Source organism: Amphiprion ocellaris, chromosome 17 (genome assembly GCF_022539595.1).
Source record: "Amphiprion ocellaris isolate individual 3 ecotype Okinawa chromosome 17, ASM2253959v1, whole genome shotgun sequence".
In the NCBI taxonomy this organism is placed as follows: Eukaryota; Metazoa; Chordata; class Actinopteri; family Pomacentridae; genus Amphiprion; species Amphiprion ocellaris.
Window position 1 is genome coordinate 32,406,291 of NC_072782.1, and position 16,673 is coordinate 32,422,963.

The following is a 16,673-nucleotide window of genomic DNA, read 5'->3' on the forward strand; positions in this document are numbered from 1 at the left end:
GGTTGTGTAGTTTGACCCCGCAGTGCAACACAAACACTTTCAGCCCACAACTGTGTGTTTGATTCCAGCAGAAAACAGCCTCTGGCTTCCTATAAGTCACTGCTGGCAGCTGTCAGGATGGTTTACACCCGACCGGCCGCCGCTCAGCTGACTTCGGTTAGAAAATGACATCGTATGAATGCAGGCTGCAGAAAATGACATCAGTCTGCAGCTCAGAGTGGCTGGAGAGTAAATCTACTCCGCAGAACCTCAGTACGATCAGTTACTGTGGATCTAAAGCTTCCTACTCAAAAACAAACAGAACAATGTTTCATTAAGAGAGACTAGAGACTCTAAAAAATCCCCACAGAGACACAAATGACCTGAAAGACACAAAAAAATGTCATGAAAGATGCACAAAAGGACACAAAACCAGCATAAAGGACTCAAAACAACCATAGATAGATGAGAAAACAGCACAAAGAAACTCAAAACAACAGTAAAAAGATGCAAAATCATCAATAAGAGACATAAAGCAACTGTAAAGAAGCATAAAATGACCTGCAAAAAAAACTACAAAGAGATGCAAAATCACCATAAACTGATCAAAGTTAGACACAAAACCATGACAAAGAGCCTCAAAACAACTGCAAAGAGATGCAAAATCATCAAGAAGAAACAAAAAGCAACTGTAAAGAAGCATAAAATGACCACAAATAAATAAAAATGGGTCAAAAAGAGACACAAAATCACTGCAGAGATTTACAACTATAGAGGAACTCGAAAAATTGAAAAAAGATGCAAAACGACCACAAAGAGACACAAAATGACCACAAAGGGACACAAAATGACCACAAAAAGATGTAAAACAATGAAAAAGGGACACAAAATGACCAGAAAGAGATGAAAAATGACCACAGAGACACACAACTAAAACAGACACAAAACAACCACAAAAAGACACTAAACAACCACAAAGTGACACAAAACAACCACAAAGAGACACAAAACTACAACAAAGAGACACAAAACAACCACAAAAACATACAAAACGACCACAAAAACACACAAAACAACCACAAAAAGACACAAAACCACCACACCTTCCTCTGTATTGTGTTTTATGTCTGCTAACCTTCAGCGTTGTGTTTCTTCTGCTGCCTCCTGTGGCTGAAACTCGTACTGCAGCTTTAAGGTCCTAACCTGCTTCTGTTTTCTTACTGGTTTTCAGATGTGTATTGAACTCTGATTGGACCAGCTGGTGTCGACCACAAACCACCAATCAGGCGCCTCCACCTCCAGTTGACTTCCTGTGTAAACATGGAACCAGTTTACATGTTCAGTGTTTACAGTCCAGCAGCAAACAGCAACTCATGGACAAACCGCAGGAACAAACAGCAGGTCTGGGGGTGTGGAGGTCTGAGGGTGTGGAGGTCTGGGGGTGTGGAGGTCTGGAGGTTCTGGACTGGACACCATCATGGAGAGCAGGATGGTAGTTAAAGGATTAGTGGAGCAAACTGGAATCTCTCAGAAAAAACCCAAACAGAGCGAAGACGTCTCTGATACCGTTTACATTCCTACAACCTCTAAAACCTCTGGACAGATGTTTCACCAAGTCTTCAAAGATTACCGTCTTGGTTTTACTCTGCTCTCCTTGGATCAGACTTTCTACCAGTGTTGTTGTTTTAGTGGAACAACTAGTAAACCTGCTCAATCACTCAGGAAAGTTCAACTAAAATACCTTTTTTTTCATTTTTGTTACCAAGACCAGAACCTGAATGTTTCATCCTTGAACTGCTTAAAGCTGCCAATAAACAAGAACGCCCACTTTTTCCTGTTTCTCTACGGACTGTTTCCAGTAAAACAACCTTTCTGCAGATTGTTTCCAAGCAGAAGATGTTGGAACACTTTAGAATAGTTCGGGACATTGAAACCTTTTCACTGTAACCATGACAAGGACTCTTCACACCCATGTAGGGACGTGAAATCCAACTAAACTGGTTCTGGACTGGTTTTAGACCTGATTTTTGACTATATTTGGACTGGGTTTAGGCCCGATTATGGACCTGGTTTTTAAACTGGTTTTAAACCTGGTTTAGATGGTATTTGAACTGGTTTGGGCCTTGTTTTAGTGTGCATTTGGACTGGTTTGTCACTGGTTTTAGACAATATTTGCCCTGGTTTTTAATTGGTTTTGACTTTTTTAAGACTGTATGTGGACTGGTTCTGGACCTGATTTAAGGCTGTATTAGGACTGGTTTTAGACTGGTCTTTAACATGGTTCTGGACGAGTTTGAAACTGGCCTTCGGCACGGTTTTGGACCTGGATTCAGACAATAGTTGGACTGTTTTTTGGCCTTTTCTCAAGATTGTATTTGGACTGCTTTTTAACTAGACTTGGACCTAGTTTTGGCCTGTATTTAGACTGATTTTAGACCTGGTTTTGGCCCGTATTTAGACTGGTTTTGGACCCCATTTTGGAGTCCACTTAGACAGATTTTGGACCTGGTTTTGGCCCATGTTTAGACTGGTTTTGGACCTGGCTTTAGCCTGTATTTAAACTGGTTTTAGACCTGGTTTTGGCCTGTATTTAGACTGGCTTTGGACCTGGTTTTGGCCTGTATTTAGACTGGTTTTGGACCTGGTTTTGGCTTGTATTTAGACTGGTTTTGGACCTGGTTTTAGACTATATTTTAGCTGTTTTTTACTCCAAGCAGAAGATGTTAGAACACTTTAGAATAGTTTGGGATATCAAAACCTTTTACTCTAACCTTGACAACGAGTCTTTTTACATCCATGTAGTGACATGAATGCGTTCTAACAAAAACTAAACATTGTATAGGAACCGTTCTGAGGAACCTTCCACTGGAGGAACCAGGATTTAAAAACTATTTCTGAGGAGATAAAGTCACCAAACCACTGAAGGTCTTTATAACACGTGAACTCACCACAGAAAGACAACACTGCCCTCTGCTGGATGTTTGAGGTGGAACACCCATAGACGATATCACGTCACATCAATGTTTTTCTTTTATTATTTGGGTTGTTACGTAAAAAAAATTACAGCTGGTGTTTGTACAAAAGATTTGTTCTGAATCTGCTGAATAAATCAATAAACTTATTAAAAGTAGTGAATATTAATGTTGTTTCTGCATTTCACAGCCATACACTACATTAGCAAGTGACAAAAAATGACTATAATTACGTCTTTCATCGTCTTTAATAGTTCTGACCAACCACCTATCAACATGCTGATATGAAACTTCACCCAGAATGATCTTTTTAAAGTTTTCTCCAGCTTTAGACAGAATTCATCAAAAATTTTTGAAAATGACTTAAAAACTTGTTCCAAATGACATAAAAGGTTCCCAAAATCACAAAGAAAATTACCCAAAATTACCAAATTTTTTTGAGAAAAGTCTAAAATTACTCGTGTTCAAAATGTCAAATGTCAAAATGACTTGAAAATTACATAAAAAACATTCAAAGTAATGATAAGTGATCTCTCTGTAGTAACCGTGCGTCTTTTTATGGTTATTTCACATCTTTTTGTGTCAATGTTGTGTCTTTATGTCATAATTTTGCCTTTTTAGTGCTGATCTGGTGTCAGTTTTCACCAGAACTCAGATGTGTTTCTCCTCCTAAATGTCATGGTTCTATCTGCTGGACTGATGAAGTTCTGAGGCTCACAAATGATGGAAAAAGTCCATTAAATAGTGATAAATCTGGACCCACCTCTATGGACTTCAAGGACCTGGAATGTTCTCAGTGAGACGAAACTTAAAGACTGGAAGCAGGAAAGGAGAACGTCCCCTGGAGAAAGTTCTAGAGTAGACCTACTGACAGCTGGAGAAGGTTCTAGAGTAGACCTACCTACAACTGGAGAAAGTTCTAGAGTAGACCTACCGACAACTGGAGAAAGTTCTAGAGTAGACCTACCGACAACTGGAGAAAGTTCTAGAGTAGACCTACTGACAACTGGGGAAGGTTCTAGAGTAGACCTACCTACAACTGGAGAAAGTTCTAGAGTAGACCTACCGACAACTGGAGAAAGTTCTAGAGTAGTAGTAGTAGGTCTACTCTAGAACTTTCATCAAGAGGCAAGTATACTCTAGAATCTTTATCAAAAGGTAGGTATACTCTAGAACACCCCTTGTAGGAAGTTCTAGAGTAGACCTACCGACAACTGTCCAGTTGTCGGTAGGTCTACTCTAGAACTTTCTCCAGTTGTCGGTAGGTCTACTATAGAACTTTTTCCAGTTGTTTGTAGGTCTACTCTAGAACTTTCTCCAGGGGACGTTCTCCTCTATGGACTTCAAGGACCTGGAACTCTGGAAATATTCCCAGTCTGAAGGTAGAACTTCACTTAAAGACAAAAATAAAATCGATGAAGTCAGAATTAGTTTAAAACATGAAGAAGACGAGGAGAAAACATAAGAAAAAAAATTTATTCAACATGATGTTGCAGCAGAAACAGACAGTTTACAGTAACGTGCAGAGAATCACTGAATATAAACTTTACTCATCAGCAGGATCAGACTTTTACTAAAATATACGATTATCTGTCGGTACGGAAACAACACCGTCTGGTTAGAAAGGAAGAACATAAACCTGTTGATCTGCTGTAATAATTTTTTTCACTTTTTCTGTTCACAATGAAACAATGTGCAAAATGTTTCTGCTTTAAATGTTTAATTATTAAAAGTTAATTCTGGTTCATTTCAGTCTTATGTTAATTAATGAGTCTCTACTTTAAATTGAACCTTCAGATAAACCAGTTTAGACTGGACTCAGAGTTGGTTCTGGACTAGTTTAAGACCAGGTTTAGACTCATTTTAGACTGGTTTTGGCTTTGGATTAGTGTAAAACTGGGTTTTAGACTGTATTTAGACTGGTTTTGGACTTGGTAGTACATTGCTGTTTGATTGGTTTAAGACTGGTTTCGACTGGCCTAGAATTTGGTTTTAGACAATATTTAGACTGGTTTTTAACTGGTTTTGGACCTGGTTGTATATTGCTTTTTGATTGGTTTCAGACTGGTATTTGGCTTTGTTCTGGACTAGTTTAAGACTGATCTTGGACTCATTTTAGACTGGTTCTAGGCTTGGTTTTAGACTGGATTGGTATTGGTCTTGGACTGGTTATAGCCTAGGTCTGGACTGGGTTTTAGATGTTTGTTAGACTTATTCTGGGTCTAGTTCTAGATTTGGTTTTGAACTAATTTAAGATTTGTTTTGGACGTGTTTTGGTCTTGGTTTTGGATTTGGTTTTACACTGATTTCTACTGGTTTTAGACTGAATTCGGACTGGGTTTTAGACTACTTCAGGACCTGTATTTGGTCTGGTTTTGAACTGGTTTTGGACCTGATTTTGGACTGTAATTGGATTGGTTACAGACTTGGTTTTAAACCGCAATTGGACTGGTTTGAGACTGGACTGGTTTTTAACTGGTTTTGAATGTGTTTTGGTCTTGGTTTTGGACAAGTTTAGAACCTGTATTTGTATTGGTTTTTAATTGGTTGTGGACTCGGTTTTAGATTGCAATTGGACTAGCTTTGGACCTTGTTTTGGACTGTTTTTTAACTGGTTTTAGACTGAATTTGGACTCGGTTTTGGACTAGTTCAGGACCTGTATTTGGACAGTTTAATTGGTTTTGGACTGTAAATTGGACTAGTTTTGGACCTTGTTTTGGACCTGGTTTTACACTGTAATTGGACTCGTACTGGGCTTGGTTCTGGACTGGTTTAAGACTGGATTTCAAATGATTGTGAACTTGATTTTGAACTAGGTTAAGACTGGTTTTGGGCTTGGTTTTATAACGGTTTTAATTTTAGTTTCAGACCTGGTTTTTAACTGGTTTTGGCCAGTGTTAGGACACCAGTCCACCTCTTTAAATGCTGTTTTGTTTCTATAATGGAGGTTTAGAGTCCAGACCGGTTCTGACCACAGAGACACATTAATGTGAATCAAATGAGGCTGAAATCAAGCAGAACGAACGTCTAACTGTCAGAGGTAACAGGATGGAGGTAAAACTGGTTCTAACTCAGACCAGACTCATTTCACATTCTATGAAACATCATTTCACTTTTACATTTATTCTAAATGTATTTGAGTTGCAGAAACTAAAAGGCTATAAAATGTAAAAGAATTCATTTCCCCAAACGCTACATTTAATAAAAATGTATCTGAAGCAACTTTAAAGCGGTTTGAAGGCTTATGAATGTCACAAGCCTGCGTCAAACACATACGACACGTTAAAAAACATCTAAAACTACATTCATCGGCCCAGAAGGCATCATCATCGCTGCTGCACAGACCTCCAAAAGACACAGATGTGGTTTAAAAATGGTGGAATAAAGAAGGAAACTCAGAAACCTGCGGGTCCAGAGCGACATAAAGAAAGATTTGGTGTTCGTTCATCGGAGCGATTGTTGTGGTTTAAAGCGGTAAAATGGAAGACGGACTTTCACCGAACGCTCTGAGACATGTGCAGAGGAGTTAGCATCTCCTCAAAGATGGCTCCCTTCACATTGGAGCCTCGGAGGTTCGCTTCCTGGAGGTCGCAGCCGGACAAGTCGCAGTTCTGGAGAGAAAATCACAGCAATCGAAGTTTATCACAAGACGACACAGCGGCGGCGCTCTGACTGTAGCTCTGGACGGTTTGTTAGAGAAGATTTTACCCTCTAAAGTCCAGAATCATAGCTTAGCATAGTTAGCATTAGCCTCAGGTAGCTAGCTGAACCAGACACTTGATGCTGCAGAGTTCATCCACATGAATACCAGCTCGACAGCATTGAGGTGCGTTTGTTTCATGGACGGTCGGTCACCAAACACACCTGTAACTCCACCTCAGTAACCAGTGAGAGGCTCCACCTGGTGGAACAACTAGGAACTACAGCTGGTCTACAAATACGTTCAGTGAGACGCAGGCTCCTCATCTTCTGTCTTATCGGTTCATGTATTTTTTTTTTTTATCAATTAACCTTCTGAAACCCTGTCAGTTTCTGGGTGTTTTTGGACACACTTTTCTTCACTGTGGTTCATTTTTCTGTTTTTCTCTGTGGAACCAGAATAACATGAAGAAGGAGAGAACTCAGAAATGTCTTCTGTCACCATGACACAGTTAGAATGATGGAAATCTGAAAAAAGTTGAGCTTCTTGGATTTTTTTATTTTCCAAAAATGTTAAAAACCTAGATTAACATGTCCAAATTAGCCAAAGCCTGTCCACGATGTCCTAGAACTTGTCAAAAATCACATGAAGCTCATTTATATTAACTTAAAGTGTCCATAATGACACGAAATCCCTTCAAAATAACTGGAAATTTGTCAAAAATTACACAAAATAACTAAAAATAACTGTCCAAAATGACTAAAGACCCATCCGAAATAACTTTAAAACTTTTCCAAAGTAACAAAAATTGTCCAAAATTGACTCAAATTTTGTCCAAATCTACTTAAGAATTGCCTAAAATAACCTGAAAAGTCTCCATAATTACATGAAACTGGTTCAAAATTCCTAAAGTTTTGTTTAAAATGATGATAGAATAGACAATAAAAAGATGTTTCACCATGTTGAATGTATCTTCCAAAAAAATCATTTTTGACATATTTTAGTGAAATTTTATTGCTATTAAATAGGGTGAAATGCTAACAATATTAATGTGTGCATTAAAATAAAAATAAAACGACCATCAGTCAGCAGGTTTGATGTTAAGTTTAGCTTCAAAAGCAACCAAAAAAACCAGTAGAACTGACTTAAAGTCACGTGAAGTTATGCAACAAAACACTGGAGGATCTGGTTTCATCTTTGGGAAAACCATTAAATTCCACATTTTTAAGTTCTTTGTGATGTTAAAGCCTAACTGGATGCTACGTGTTAGCCGTGCTATTGTTTACTTCTGCTACCAGAATCAGGAACCAGCTCAGGTTGCTGTAAACAGTGAAATATGACGATTTAACAGCCGAATACTACAGACTACGTTGGTCAGTAGTAGGTAGTTTTGATTGCTGACGTTAAGAATGTTCCGTGTTCTCACCTCCAGGTCGGTTCCGGCCAGCGTCGCTCCTCTCAGGTTGCAGTTCTTCAGTTTGGCGTTCTTCAGCGTGGCGACTCTCAGGTTGATTCCTGTCATCTGACTTCCCTCCATGTCCACGTTCTTCAGGTTCGCTCCTGAAAACACACAAAAGTTCAGGACGAGATTCATCTCAGTGTGGTTCAGGGATCAACCGATTATCGTGTTGTTATTTTTACTAATTAAATTTACTAACTAAATTAAATAAATGTTCTACTTTAGCTCTGGCGCTGCCTCCTCCAGTAATCTCACACATACAGCAAGATCGGATTGGTCAAACATCTCGACTAACAGCCAATCAACACTGAAAGCTAACATGCTAAACATTAGCTGTTTCTAAAGTCTGATTTTAAACTTTGTTGTAACTGACAGCAGAGACACAATCTACAAAAACTGAAGAAGAAGCACAAACATCAACACAAATCAGGATATTAGCTGCTTTTACTGTAACTAATGCTATGCTAACGGCTAGCAGCTAAGGTAGCAGGCAGCCAGAGAAAAACCAAAACAGCTGCTGCAGAAACACACCTAATAAAGCTTTAACAGACTGGTCTTAGTGGGCAGAACAGCAGGAGACAAACTGATCAAATTCAACCAATCGATCAATCAGTAAACAGAGAACATGCTAACATCATGTGATGTTCTGACATCATCACGTCTGTTATTATTGTACTTTTCAGTGATAATAATCCTGATTAATGAACTAATCTAATACCAGTTAAATATCAGTTATCGGTCTTTCTTGATGACTAATAATCAATATCGGCCCGTATTGATCGATCCCTGCGGTGTTTATCTGCAGAATGTGATCGATCCCTGCGGTGTTTATCTGCAGAATGTAATCGATCCCTGCGGTGTTTATCTGCAGAATGTAATCGATCCCTGCGGTGTTTATCTGCAGAATGTGATCGATCAGTTCCTTCACCTTCCAGGTTTGCTTTGATTCCAGCCGGATCTTCAAAGTTACATCCTCTGAGTGACGCTCCTTCAGCGTTGGTGCACAACATCTTCACTCCCTGAAGGTTCGCCGACTGGAAAAATAAACACACATAAATATAAATATATATATAAATACACATCAGGTTTACTTCATTTAACAGGAAGTTACACTGACTCAGATTAAATTACTGGAGGTTTAGTCTAAAGAGACGCAAAACAACCACAAAGAAACGTGAGTTATAGTCTTTTTTTTTTTTAAGAAAATATTATATATTATATAAAAATATTAGAAAAATAGCTCCACCTGCAGCTTGTTGACAGCATTTTTTAAAAATTCCAACCTTTTCAGACTGTGGTTGTACGTTTGGTAACAGAAAAGCTTTGTGTTATTTTTTTAATCGTAGCACAGAAAGGTCCCTGCTTTTTACCGTCTGAGCTAATCAACTGTTAGCCTGGTATTAGATGTATTATCAGGTAATAAATGGGTTAAACTCACGTCCAGACAGGCCATGGACAGGTCGGCTCTCTCCAGATTAGCTCCGCTCAGGTTAGCGTGGCTCAGATTAGCTCCTCTCAGGTTGGCCATCTTGAAGTTGATGTAGCGAAGATCCAGACGAGATAGATCAGCTCCGGTGAAGTTCAGACCCTGGAGGACACAAACAGACGTAAATAACTCTTTAAAACATTCACGTTATTCTGATGTGATGCCAGAATCTGAACGTTTAATTTCAGATCACAACTCAATGGAAACCCGAAACTTTATTTAAATGAAGGATTTTATTACAATACATTTAGGAGCATTTATTCATATCCTGATCCTCTTGCTTTGTTGTTTATGTCGTCTAAAGTTGCAGCTATTGATTCTTTGATTAAAGTTTTTGTCTCTAAAGTGTCATAAAATAATGAAAAACACTTCAAAGCTGAGGATGATGTCTTCAAATTTCACACATTAACACTCATGTTTCACTGAGAGATCACAATATTCACTCCAGGACTACTTCAGAATGCCTCTTGTTTTACGGTCAGATACACAAAATAACCACTGGGACACAAAACAACCACAAAACGACACAAAATGACACAAACACACAAAATAACCACAAAACGACACAAAATGACACAAAGACACACAAAATAACCACAAAACGACACAAAATGACACAAAGACACACAAAAGACCACAAAGAGACATAAAACAACCGACTCCAAGAAACTCAGAAGCTCAACTTAAACGTTTTGGCATTTTTGTTCAAAACAAAAAACTTAACTTTATCCATGTATATTTGTGTTGATTTGTGTATATTAGTTTGTATTAGTGTGTATTATTGTATATTAGTGTGTACTAGTGTGTATATTAGGGTTTTCTGTGTATTTTTGTATACTAGTGTGTATTAGTGTGTATCAGTGTGTATTGTTGTGTATTTTTGTGTACCTGACAGCGTAACTCTGACTTGGTGGTCGTCGCCAGCAGGAATCTGATGAATTCTTTCCGGCTCAGAGGTGAATGATCCTCAGGAGGCTGAGACGACTGAACACAACAGACACACAAACATTCAGCACTGAATACACAACTCAGTCTGGAACACACACTTTATACACACCCTCTACCTACCCACACACACACACACACACACACACACACACACACACACACACACACACACACACACACACACACACACACACACACACACCTTTATGAGCGTCTCCAGCTGTTCAGCCAGCTGTTCAATACCAAAGAACCGAGCTTCTTCCAGAACACCTGCAGAGGAAAGAAGAAAACCATGACGTCATGATGTAAACATGACGTCATGCTGTAAACATGATGTCATCCTATAAACATGACGTCATGATGTAAATATGATGTCATGCTGTAAACATGATGTCATGATGTAAACGTGACGTCATGATGTAAACGTGACGTCATCCTATAAACGTGACGTCATGATGTAAACGTGACGTCATGATGTAAACGTGACATCATGCTGTAAACATGACGTCATCCTGTAAACGTGACGTCATGATGTAAACGTGACATCATGCTGTAAACATGACGTCATGATGTAAACGTGACGTCATGATGTAAACATGACGTCATGATGTAAACGTGACGTCATGATGTAAACGTGACGTCATGATGTAAACGTGACGTCATGCTGTAAACATGACGTCATCCTGTAAACGTGACGTCATGATGTAAACGTGACATCATGCTGTAAACGTGACATCATGCTGTAAACATGACGTCATGATGTAAACGTGACGTCATGATGTAAACGTGACGTCATGATGTAAACGTGACGTCATCCTGTAAACGTGACGTCATGATGTAAACGTGACACCATGCTGTAAACGTGACATCATGCTGTAAACATGACGTCATGATGTAAACGTGACGTCATGATGTAAACGTGACGTCATGATGTAAACGTGACGTCATCCTGTAAACGTGACGTCATGATGTAAACGTGACATCATGCTGTAAACGTGACATCATGCTGTAAACATGACGTCATGATGTAAACGTGACGTCATGATGTAAACGTGACGTCATCCTGTAAACGTGACGTCATCCTATAAACGTGACGTCATGATGTAAACGTGACGTCATGATGTAAACGTGACGTCATCCTGTAAACGTGACGTCATCCTATAAACGTGACGTCATGATGTAAACGTGACGTCATGATGTAAACGTGACGTCATCCTATAAACGTGACGTCATGATGTAAACGCGACGTCATCCTATAAACGTGACATCATCGTGCCGGTCGGAGGCGTGTCCTACCCAGAGGATTGATGCCCTCGTTGATGATCAGCTGACCGTGTCTCAGGTAGTTGAGAATCGGTTCGAAGTAGTCGGGGCTGCGATCGATCAGATACGCCCCCTGAGAGTCCTGCTTGTTCCCCCAAACATCTGGATCCAAACACACATCGTTAAAACCAGGAAAACTGATCAGTTAATAATCAATAAGAATATTGATCCGATCACCTTTCTCTCTGAACATGTGGGCCAACATGCTCTCAGGCTCTTTACTGACCAACGTGCTCCTGAAAAAATATTAACAAAACAAAACTGAAAAGGCACAAGTCGAATATTTTTTTAATTCTTTCACAATAATACAAAACTAAACATATAAAATCCTTCTAATAGGAAATACTTGGTCACAATACAGGAAAGAAAGTTATTTTCATTGAACATTGATAACTGAGCAGATTTGACAAGTTTTACCACAAAAACTCAAATGTTGGTAGAAAGTCCAATGCAAGGACAAATTCTTTTTTTCTCCAAATATAACTAAGAACATATTTATTCTTTGAATATAGGTATGTTTTTAAGTTCTGATTTCAGTAAAAATAATTTGTATTTTTGTGACCAAATATTTCAAGCAATATGTATAAAACAACATTAACATTCCAGTGAAAAATCAGTAAAAAAAAATTTAATTGCAGAAAATAGAGAAATAAATCAATGAAAAAATAATGACATTATAGCTGTAACAAAAAAGTAAATAAAAAATTACGAATACTGAAAAAATCTATGAATAAAAATACTGGAAAAAGAAAAGACCATTATAGAAATAAATCAATAAAATTATAGTAATAAAGAAAAAATAAATAAAAATACACAGAAAATAGAGGAATTAATCTGTGGAAAAAAAATCAATAAAAATTGTAGAAATACTTTTTAATTCATTTTAGAAATAAATCATTGAAGGAATATAAAAATAAAAAATGCAGAAAACAGCAATAAATCAATGAAATTATAGTAATAACAAAAAACAAATACAAAATTATGCAGAAAATACAGAAATCAATCTGTGAAAAAAATGGATGAAAAAAATAAGTAAAATAATAAAGCTCTAGAAATAAATCAATAAAACATGTTAATAATTGTAGAAAATATTACTTAGTTCACTTTAGAAATAAATCATTGATGGAACATAATTTTTTTGAAAAAAGTAGAAAATAGAAGTAAATTAATGAAATTATAGTTTTAGAGAAAAAAAAGCACAAAAAATAAAATATTGTAGATAAAACAGAAATAAATCACTTAAAACGTGAGAAAACAATGAAATTTTAGATAAAATTCATTATAAAAATTCTACTTACATAACTGCAGAAAACAGAAGCAAAACTCTAGTAATAAATTAATAAAAAATATACAAATATGAACGATTGGAGAAATAAATCAATGCGAAAAAATAACACATTTCTACGAGTTTTTTGGAAATTATGAAACAATCACTTCATTAAATGAAATGAGAACATTGTTAAAGAAAAACTAATTAAAATAAAAATAAAACATAAATAATATTAATCAGCTTCAGATAAACACATAAACAGAAAAACCTCATCGGGTCTCTGCCGCTATGATTAAATTCCTATTTATTACCTGGTGGTGGTGAAGCAGCGCCCGCCTACATTCAGCGTCAACCAATCAGTGTGAGTTTGACACCTGGCTGGACCAATGAGCTCGTCCTGAACATCTACACAGAAGAATACAGGCAGAGTTACAGGCAGATTTAAAGGTGTGTAACTAAAACACTGCCAACAAATGATGATAAACTCATTTTTCCTCTAAATCATACGTTATAAACCTGCTTCTCTGCTGAAAACAGAAATATTCAATGTCTGTAAATTAAATTTAGGACTTTTTCACTCATCCTGAGGCCGTTTATTGAGTTTTGAAGACTTTAAAATCCTGTTTTTAATTCAAACTGTTCATCAAACTAACCTTCAGATGAATCTCCGTCTGATATGTAAAGAACGTCATCGTCTCTGGAGACAAAAACACACAAACTGATTATAAATGCAGCAAAATAAATTCATAAAAACGTACAGTCTGATTATAAATATAGAAAAATAAATAAATAAAAACACACAGTCTGATTATAAACACAGTAAACTTAAGTTTCTTATGGCCCCAGCAACTTAATTATAATTTATAAATTATGTAAATTGTTCCTGCATCAGTCGTTGATTTATTTCTGTAGATTTTACAATTTTCATTTTGTATTTTTTTCATTACTTCTAAATTAATTTCTTCATAAATGTATTTGTGTCGTTTGGCTAATATTTTTGCATTTTTTCATGGATTTATGTCTGTATGTTCATATTTTTTTCATTTATTTATGTATTTTGTACATTTATTTATTTTGTATTTTTCAATTATTTAGGTTTCTAAACTTTCTATAGTTTTTCATTTTTAAAAAAAATCTGTAATGTCTTCATCGCTTTACTTCCGTACTTTTACACTTAATGATTTTATGTTTTCATATATTTATTTCTACATTTCCATAATAATGTCTTTTAACATTTTCTGCACTTTTTTATTATGTATTCTATTTTGTATTTTTTTTATTGGATTATTTCTATTTTTTTCTTGGTTTATCTGGCATTACTTTCTATTTCTCCAGTGATTTATTTCTGGTTTTACAACATTTATCTCTTTTGTAATTCTCACTGAGGTGTTTAAAAAAAAACATAAATTTTTTTTCTTTATTTTCAACAATTATTTTGCATCTTTCAATGACGGGTTTATTTCTACATTTGATCATTTATTGATAGTTTTCTGTATTTCAGCATTTCTTTATTTACATAAATATTGACGTATGGTAATGTAGAAGTAAATTCAGTAGATTTATTTAATTGGGATCTTTTATAAATATACAATTTATTTATTTTTATTTGTCTATTGGTGTCTGCCTGAGAACTTTTATGTCCTCCACAGCAGAAACTATTTATAATTACTTACATCAGAATCATAAATGAATTATTTTAATCCTTTCTTCTTCCTGAAACATATGATATAATAATAATAATACAATAACATATTTTTAATAATAATAATTATTATATTATTAGTAGCAGTAGGGGTAGTAGTAGTATTTCATAATAAAATTATTATTATATTAACATAACATCATATACAATAATAATAATAATACAATCATATAATATTCATTATTATTTATAATTAATATAATAATCAATCATAAATCTACTGATCAATGATCACGTGACTCACCTGATCAGTGCTACGTCATCTATGAGGCCTCCGTTCCCGTTATAAACACCGGAAGCTCTGATTCCCAGTTTGGAGCTGGCGGCGGTCAGGAGGTCCTCCAGGGAACCGAACACGGCGACCACCTGTACCGGAGAACCGCAGACACACCGGAAACACCGGAACAAGAAGGCGGACGTTAGCTAGAAGCTAAGCTAGCAGCCCCACAAACACCGATTCCCCGGTTATCCCGCCTCCCGTTACCTTCCCGTTGGTGGAGCTCCCGTTAACGAACAGCGTGACTCTCCTCATGGCTCCGTGGATCAACCGGAGCGGCTCCTGCTCCGACTTTCACCCATCAGAGAAGCTCTGTTGTTCGGCTGCAACCGTCTCTCTTCCTGCTTCTTCCCTCCGGACGCCGCTCAGACGCCCAGAGCGGCGGAACAGCCAATCAGAGGGCTAGGTTAAACCACCGCAGCCAATCAGAGGGCTAGGTTCAACCTCAACAGCCCATCAGAACATCTTCAGGTTTTTATTTAGTTTTTATATAAATTTTTAATAATATCTATTTTTCTAACTAAGCAATCCACACATTGCAGTTGAAAAATAAAGGAGGAAAAATATGTATTTTTATTGATTGAGATTTATGTCTCTATTTTTCCAAATTTTTATTTTTTCATTGATTTTCACTTTAATTTCATTGTTCTGCTTCTGATTTTTATTCTTTTCCACTGATTTTTTTTTTTTTTGGCTGTATGTCTTCAAATATGTATTATTTCTTTTTTCCATTATTAATAAAAATTCATTGATTTGTGTCTCTACGTTCTGCAATTAATTATTTAATTTTTTTCATTGACTAAATACCAGAATTTCATTGTTTTATTTTATTTTTTATAATTATTTACTTTACATTTTGTCATAAATTTATTTCTATATTTTCTTTAAACGTTCAATATTTACTTTTTACATTATTACTAGAATTTCAGTTTTACTTCTGTTTTCTACAATTAAGGTTTAGTAATTTTTAATTTATTTTCTACAAATTTAAAAAAAACTAAAAAAAAAAAAAATATATATATATATATATATATATATATATATATATATAAAAAAAATTGTTTTTTTGTTTTGTTTTTTTAACTTGTGGTTTCTATAATTAATTTTCCCATTGAATAATCTAGAATTTTCTAGTTTTACTTCTGTTTTCCAAAATTCTTTGTTTTTCATTGACTTATTTCTATAATGTTTTTCAGCATTAATAAAATTCTGAAGTTTTACTTTTTTTGCAATTATTTATTTTGCATTTTTTCCATTGATTCATTTCTAGAATTTTATAGTTTAACTTCCGTTTTCTGCAATTATTTTTCATGAATTTATTTCAGTATTTTATTATTTACAGTTTTTATTATTACTAGAATTCTACAATTATTTATTTTGTTTGTTTTTTCATTAATATTATTTCTAGACTTTTGTTGTTTTATTTCTTTTCCACAATACTTTTTAAAAATAATATCTGGATTTTCCTAAATTATTTCTATTTATTTTTCATTCATTTATTTCTAGAACTTTATAATTTTACTTGTTTTCTGAAATTCTTTCATTGATTTATTTCTATTTTTTTATTTACTTTATTTAATATAACTGTTCAGTTTTATTTTCTAACAATTATTCAT

The 16,673-nt window shown here is 35.6% G+C and overlaps 1 protein-coding gene across 1 annotated transcript; it reads right to left on the minus strand.

The window, feature by feature from the left end:
- Positions 1-4,413: 4,413 nt before the first annotated feature.
- Positions 4,414-15,425, minus strand: LOC111586733 (BTB/POZ domain-containing protein KCTD9-like). Its single transcript, XM_023296523.3, has 12 exons — positions 15,265-15,425; positions 15,025-15,146; positions 13,732-13,775; positions 13,390-13,483; positions 11,986-12,044; positions 11,782-11,910; positions 10,688-10,755; positions 10,426-10,521; positions 9,490-9,639; positions 8,980-9,085; positions 8,019-8,152; positions 4,414-6,563 (listed from the first exon to the last, which is right to left on the minus strand). Exons 1-12 carry the CDS (start codon positions 15,310-15,312, stop codon positions 6,447-6,449), a joined length of 1,167 nt encoding a protein of 388 aa, XP_023152291.1. The 5' UTR covers positions 15,313-15,425; the 3' UTR covers positions 4,414-6,446.
- Positions 15,426-16,673: the final 1,248 nt, after the last annotated feature.